General features: G+C 61.6%; 1 protein-coding gene across 1 annotated transcript; it reads right to left on the bottom strand.

Annotated features, from left to right (window-relative positions):
• Positions 1-1,740: 1,740 nt before the first annotated feature.
• Positions 1,741-6,254, bottom strand: NXPH3 (neurexophilin 3). The gene is made up of 2 exons (XM_072940032.1): positions 5,816-6,254; positions 1,741-3,421 (listed from the first exon to the last, which is right to left on the bottom strand). The coding sequence occupies exons 1-2, from the start codon at positions 5,867-5,869 to the stop codon at positions 2,717-2,719; spliced, it is 759 nt and encodes a 252-aa protein (XP_072796133.1). The 5' UTR covers positions 5,870-6,254; the 3' UTR covers positions 1,741-2,716.
• Between the last annotated feature and the right edge of the window lie 1,204 nt (positions 6,255-7,458).

The following is a 7,458-nucleotide window of genomic DNA, read 5'->3' on the forward strand; positions in this document are numbered from 1 at the left end:
GGAGCAGCGGAGCCAGAGGGGGTGGGTCAGAGTGCCCCCTCATCCCGCTGACAGTTCAGCCAGGCCAGGGCCAGACAGAGGAGGGGCCTGGGGGGCGCTCAGCGCTCCCTCCCTCCCTCCCTTTCTCCGGAGCCCTGCCCGCAGGGCTGTGGGAGCCAATCACAGTCACAGTCAGGGTCCAGGGTGTGTCCACAGGTGGGCCATGCACCAGATCCCAGCAACCCCACGCCCTCCATGGCAGGGCCCAAGCCCTGTCCCCAGAGTGGGAACGGAGAGGGTGGCATGGAGGAGTTGGGGAGTGTCTCAAGCCTGCTCTGGAGACACAGCCCGGCCCCTAGACGCATGCTGCAGGGCAGAGGCTGGAATAGGAGTGTGGGCTCGGGTCACTCACCCTCCTGGGTCACTTGGTACAACGTGGGACTACAGCAAGGTGGTCTCTTAGGCCCGGTGCAGCTCTGCTCGGCAGCGGGAGGGCACCAGTCTGCGCTGAGTGCTGGTGGGTGGGGGAGACAGGCTGGGGGTGGTGAGAGCACCTTACCTCATGCCCCGACTCCCCTCACTCTGGCTCCACGGCCAGAAGGGACTCCGGGGGCCTGTGTGCTGCCCTCCCGAGAACACAGATCCTGAATGGCCCCCCCCGAGCAGGGACTGTGAGCTTGGCAGTGGGAGCCCAGCCTTCCCCTCACGGAGCCCCGAAGGGCCCAGCTCAGGCCCAGGTGAGGTGCCCCCCTCCCCCTGGGCAGCCGGGCAGCCAGGCAGCCACGCTGAAGCCCTTCTACTGGCTAGGGCAGGGCAGGGCAGGGCAGGACGATGGCTGCTTTCAAGCCCGCTTCTGTCCCCACTCCACCCTGGCCTGTTCCTTCCCTAGCACGTCACCACACCGGAAACCCAGTGCTCATGGTTCTCTGAAGGGACCCTTCCCAGGCGACTGCCACAGGAGAAGCAGCTGGGAATCACAGCTGGAGAGAGCATCAGAGGGGTCGTGTCATCCTAGGAAGCCGGAGCCAGGAAGGAACTCAAGAGGACATCTGCGCGGTCCTCGAAGTGCGGTCTCTGGGCAGGGAGCGTTGGCATCTCCCTGGGCACACTTGTTAGAAAAGCAAATCTTAGACCCCACCCCAGACCTACTGAATTAGCAACGATAGGGTGGGACCCAGAAATCTGGGTTTTAACAGCCCTCTTGGTGATTCAGAGGCCCACTCACATTTCAGAACCTCTGGGCTGGACAAGCTCCTCATTTTATAGAGAAGAAATGAAAAGAGAACCAGAGAGGGGAATGGACTTGCCCAAGGCCACAGAGCAAACTACTGACAGAGAGCTGACACTCCACTGGGTCCGCCTAGATGGCGGATCCAGGAAGGCACCCCGATGTGGCCATCCTGCCTGTTGGCTCTTCCTTCCCAGCTGCTTTGCAGATGCCACCCCCAGCCCCACCAGCACAGCACTGGCCCAGCTTTCGTGGCTGGAAGGGGGGTGGAGAGGGAAGCCTTGGAGCCGACACTGAGCATCAGCCCCAGCAGCTGTTGGAGCCCTGCGACTCTGGCCTCCAGATATTGTCTTTCTGCCTGCTGGACCACAGGGGCACCTGTGGCCCTTTCCCCTACCTCCAACCTACCTTCCAGACCACTCAGAGTCCAACGCCCTGGGAAAGCTTTATTCCCTGCTCCAAGAACAAGATTCTGCACACAGAAGTCGACAATCAGGTGATTTCACAAAACCTCCCCCCTCCCCCCACCCACAGACAGACACTACAGAACAGGTCCGGCGCACCCTCCGCAGTCTGGCCTCACCCTGCCCAGAGCTGCTGATGGCCCCGCCGGTCACGAGGGAGGCATCTATCCGGCCGCGCCCCAGTCTGATGGGCAAGGCTGGCTATGGAAGGATCACGCGCTGAACAAGGAAGCTCCCAGAGGATCTAGTGAGAGATGGGGCAGAGGAGGGCCACGTGGCTCACGGGTGGGCTTCCGCCTGTGGCCTTGGTGCTGGGAGATCCACCATCACCCTCTGTCTCAGCTTAAGGACTGGTGTCCCTTCAGCATGAGGGTTGGGGTGGGGAGCAACGGCAGAAGAAGAAAGTTTGGAAAAGGGTGGCCTGGCTTGGGCAGATGGTCTATCTGTCAAGATATCAGCCTCCAAGGATCACCACTTCAGCCTCAAGCCCAGCTCAGTCCACCGTCCAGGATGAGAGGCTTAGGGCTGCCCACTGGGTGGGGCTGGAGAGTTCCTCCTGCCCCCCACCCCCACCCCATGCTGGCTCCCAGGACGCCCAGTGTCAGCCATCCTTCAGCGCCTACTTGGTGTCCACACTGATGAAATAACCCTCTCCTTGTTGCTGTTCTTTCTCAGGATGGCAGGGAGGGAGCCAAGGTTTTAGGCTCCTCTCAGTGACTTTATCGGTCTGCCTGCCCCACGGGCCTCCTGCACCCAGCATCTTCCTGTCCCTCAGTCAGCCTGTGAGGCTGCCCGGAGAACCCACTCCATGGCCGGTGCTCCTGTGTGCTGGTCACTCTGCAACATCAGGTTGGGGCCAGCTGCTGGGACCCTTTCCCTGCCACTTGAGATTTGGCCTTGGCCCCACTTGGCATCTCCTCTCCACCCACCCCTGCTCCCCGCCCGAGGCTTCTTCCTTTCCCTGCCCAGTACCCAGACAGATGGCTTCATGTGTGGGCAGACCTGTCCTTCCAGCCCTGGCCCAGCCTCTGTGGCCTGCCCGGGGTCAGCCGGAGGGGTAGTAGGGAGTATCACTGTGGTAGTTGTAATCCGGGCACACCTTCTGGACCAGCCTGTAGTCCGTACTATAGAAGGCGATGTAGACGCAGACGACTTTGAAGGGCTGGGAGCAGCTCCAGGTGGCTGAGCTCTGAGCGTGGTCTCGGGAGCAGGTCTTGGCGGGGTCGTGGGTGCAGAGCGAGATCCGGCGGCCCCGTTCCACCTTCTCCCACTCCATTCGGCAGTTGAAGATTTTGGAGGCCTTGGCTTCAATGAAGATCTGCTGCTCTTGGTGGAACTCTACAGCTTTACCGGGGGGCACAAGGCTGATGGAGATGTTGCCCTGGCCCGTGGCATTGTGTTGGAAGTGGACACTGAAGGTCCCGTTGCCGTGGTCCACGATCTTCCCTGTGACGAGCAGGTTCAGGGCAACCGTCTTGATGTTGGAGTAGAAGTCACCCCAGCCAAAGATTTTCTTCACCTTGGCCGAAGGTGAGGGGCTGTGGTTCGGGCGACTGGGGGGCTGTCCAAGGATCCCCCATGCCTCGCCAGGTGGAGCCAGCAGCCCTAGGAGAGTAGAGTTGGCCATGGGGCGGGACTTAGGTGAGATGTGGCCCCGCTTCCGAGGCATCCGGGGCCGGGGCTGGCTCTCGTGGTCATCATGCTCAGGGTCCTCCGAGCCAGGGGGGCCATCATCCTGGCCACAGATGACCTATGGAGGGAGTTGGGGGGAAGAGTGAGTGCTCTGGTTCCCCAGAAGACCCAGGAATTCTGGTCCACTGCTCCTCGCTGCCAGCATCATTTTTCTGCCCTCTTCCACTCTGACCTGGGGCCCCTGCATGTTGCCCACTTACGCTGGGGGCTGCGTTTGCACTCTGGCTTGTGTCGTGATTCCATCTCATGTTCTGACATGGAGGTCACCCCTACCTCCTCTCCCCACTGCCCTGCCTCTGGCCATTATTCGAAGTCTGGAAGGAAGGCAGAGAATTCTGTCCAGTGGATCACAGCAGCAGAGGTACAAGGCCCCTACTCCTGGGGAGTCCCCAGTCTGATTAGGGGAGGCCTAGCTCCTGATCTTGGGGGAGCCCTCATCTGATGGCAGAAGCATGTCCCTGTGCTGACAGACCAGCCCCCACCCCCGTCATGGGAGAGCTGGAATCCCTGCCTCTGTGAATCCCCAGGCTGATGGGGGAGGTGTAGTCTCTGCCCTCAAAGAGCCCCATGACAGATAGGGGAGCTCCATCTCTGTGCTGGACACAGAGGTGCAGCACCTGTCTTTTGGGACTTCCTAGTCTGTTGGATGAGACACCATCCCCACCCTGGGATGGTTTCTATCCTCAGAGAGAACTAACAGACAATGGAAAAGAAAACAGAACCCACTGAAATTCTCTCTCAAGTACAAATGCAGTTTAGATTTTGGTAGGAGGACTAGAGGGGAGACATGGGGTGAGCCCCATACCCAGGATGGCCAAACACTCCTCCAGGGACCGCTGATGATAACATGCCAGGACATTACTTACACTAGGAGGCAGGAGTTCTTATTATTCCCATTTCACAGATGGGGACACTAGACTCAAAAGTTACATCACTATAAGGCTAAGTCACATGGGGTCATCCCTCCCATCCCACTGAACTCCCAGACTCATGAACCAGATGGGTCCTTCTCTAGGGGTTTTCTCCAATCCCCAAGCCCACCCAGAATCTCCAGTAAAGCTCCGCGGAGGCTCGGCTGGCCTCTGCTGCATCAACTCTAGTGACAGGCAACACCTGGGTAGGCTTCCTGGAGGCGTTGTGGGGAGCACCCGCTGGGCAGCCTGACCAGCTCAAACATAGGACAGCTCAGGAGGGCATCAGGGAACGGACCAGGTTTCCTGAGGACAGCCACCCACCTGGTGTGGGTTTGCTCAGCTTTTGAAAAGAGTACTTGCCCTATGTGTCTTGTTATCAGCACCAGGGGCACCACCTCACAGCTGGGCAGCATCTGGATTTGCTGGCCACCCTAGGGTGAGGATGCAGGATGCTGGAGACTGGGGTCTGAAGGGCTCCAAAGAAGTTTTCCCCAAGAAGATGTCGCCTGTTCTGACCCTGGCCATGCCCACGGTTATGTGTGGTGGCCCTGCGGGTCAGGACCCAAGGGTAGGGTAGAGGGACAGCAGGAGGGGAGGCTCTGGGAGGTGGGCTCAAGGCGACAGACCTGTGTGTACTTGGCCCCGGGGGTCACAGCTAAATGGCTGGAAGATGGGGAGAAGGGCTCCAGCTAGGGCTGTGACAAGGGAAGGCTCTCCACACAGTGGCAAAGGGGGATTATTGTTTTGAGGAAAGGGGCAGACACAGATGTGGGGCTGAGGCTTCTCCACGACAGGATTGGGAGGTGGCAGTTGGCGGGCGCTGGGTCGAGGGCGGGGGGAGCTGAACCCTGGGCCGGGGTCGGGGTGGATTCCCTGCGTCCTGGGCCGCCCGGAAGGCGCGAGCGAGCGCACGGGGAGCGGGCTCTGGGCGCTCCGCTCAGCTGCCGCGGGCGCCCGGGGCGGGAGCCGCCTGCCCAGGTCCTGTGGGGCTCGGGCTGCGTGCAGCCGGGAGAGGAGAGGAAAACAACAGGCGGGGAGGGAGGGAGCGGGAGGGAAGGCGGGAGCGAGGGACGCGGGGGCCGCCCCCCGCCTGGACCCGCTTGTGCGCTGGGGGACCCAGAGCCCGGGGCCCTCCGGATCCTCGAGGTCAGGGAAGAAAAGCCCACGCCCCCTGCCCCGGCAGGTCATCAGCTCCACAACCACCCGCCCCCAGCCCCCATCCCCGCGGCCCAAGGCCGGGAAAGAGGTCGAGTAACCCTTGGCGACAGGCTTCGGGTATTTTCCCTCGTGCCCGTCGCACCTCCCGCCACCAGCAGCCGAGTGGGTGGGCCAGCCCAGCACCCTCTCCCCGCCCCTATTAACCCTTTCTGTACAGTCTCTGGTCTCGGACCCGCCCTCTCCCCCAGCCACCAGGCTTCCCCTCCATCCCTGGGATGTTGAGGGGAAAGGAGAAAGTTTCTGGCCTCGGAAGCTTCCCGCGCTCTCCCCCAATCCTCTGGGCCCCCGCCCCTCCGCGCAGCTCCCCGCGGACCACTCACCAGATAGAGGCTGCCCTGCACTAGGAACACGAAGCAGCAGCGAGTCAGTTGCATCTTTCTTCTTTGCTCTCGTGCCCCTTTCTCTCCTCTTTTCCCTTCGGGGTCCCAGGCCTTTCCTCACCCCTGCTCTTTCATGCGCGCCGTCCCATGCTCCAGTGCCCGGCCACCCGCGGCCCTTGGCTCTGCCAGCCGCCCAGGACCGACCCCGCCCCCTTAGGTCCAGCTGTGCAGCCGCCGCCGCCCCCCTCCCCGGTCCAGTTGCTCGCGGCGCTGCCCCCTCTCGAGGTCCCAGATGTGCGCCCCTAGCGCCTCGAAGGGCCCCAGCTGCGCGATGGCTCAGCCGCTCCAGATATGCACCCTCGGTTCCAGTGGCGCCGCTCTCTCCCAGATGTGTTGGGGACCCGCGCGCGCTCTCGTCCTTGTGCCAATTCCCCAGACCAGACGGCCCCTCCCGCCCCGTCGCGGCGCGCCCCCTGGCGGACGCCCCTGGCCGCGCCGAGCCCCGCCGCCGCTCCCGGCGCAGCGCCCCGCCAGACTGGAGCGCTCCTGGCGCCCAGGCGGCTCCGGCTTCCTCGTCCCTCCCACCGGCGGCGGCGGCGGCGGCAGCGGCAGGTACTGTGAGCCCAGCCGGTACCTCCGGAGTTAACTCCTCCCCTGCCGGCCCGCAGCCCGGGGACTTAGGACAAAACGGGCAGGACGCGGGGGCGGAGTAACTCTTGGCGAGGAAGGGAGAGGGTGGTGGCCCGGGGATAGGGACCCTACTTTTTCCACCCCTCTAGGAGGGCGTCTGTCCCCGGTAGCGGACATTGGGGATATCAGTCTGCTGCCCTGCCCTGAACCCCAAGAGACTTGGTATTTGGAAAGATCATTTTTTCCAAACCCATTCCAAGAGCCAGAAAAGGACGTCTTCCTTATTGCAGCCTCTCCCCACACCCCAAAGTCCACTTCCTCTCTGCAAGACTTGCTTCTGTGCTGAGGGAAGTTCTTCTAAGTGTCTAGCTTGTACTCCTTTTGTTATCATGTCAGTTTCCTCTTCTACTTTACTCAGAGGGGCTGAGATAGCCCTCCTCCCTTCCCCCCAGTACTTCTCAGTCCAGTTGCTGTGACAGCAAACTTTTGACTGGAGCCCTGGGCTGAAAAGGCTTCTAGAGGCCAGGCCGGATTCTGGGGCTGGGGTTAGGGATAAGCCTCGTGAGAAGCTGGGGAAGGAGGTGGGAAAAGCTTCCCTGGAGGCTGACCCTCTCTGTTCTTCACTACTGCCCTCCCTGTGATTCAGGGAGTCACAGGCTGGGACATGGGGCTCCTCTGCCAGCAGGGTCTCTGGCTCGCTCTGGTCTCTGCAAACCTCCAGGGCAAGAAGAAAGAAAAAGACCCTCATCTGAGATTCTCAAAGGTGGGGCCCATCCCCCACACCCCATATCTCCATGTTTTCTTCCTGGAATTGCAGGGCCTCTTTAGTCCTTAGAAAAAAAAAATCAAAGGTCAGATCTTAGCACCCCCTCAGAGGCTGTGAGATTGAGGAGGTACCCCAGCATTTACAGTGGTCCCAGCCTGGGCTGGGCCCAGGGGGCACGATGGGTGGGCCCTCTGCTCTGGCCCTCGAGGCACCAGCTTGGTCTCTGGCTGCAGCCCCCAGCACGCAC

The sequence above is a fragment of the Vicugna pacos genome, chromosome 16 (assembly GCF_048564905.1).
Source record: "Vicugna pacos chromosome 16, VicPac4, whole genome shotgun sequence".
NCBI lineage: Eukaryota > Metazoa > Chordata > Mammalia > Artiodactyla > Camelidae > Vicugna > Vicugna pacos.

Coding starts and splice junctions, on each gene's coding strand:
- NXPH3 (XM_072940032.1), bottom strand. CDS start 5,869: ATGCAACTGACTCGCTGCTGCTTCGTGTTCCTAGTGCAGGGCAGCCTC. Junction 3,422..5,815: donor TGCAGGGCAGCCTCTATCTG/GTGAGTGGTCCG, acceptor CTCCCTCCATAG/GTCATCTGTGGCCAGGATGA.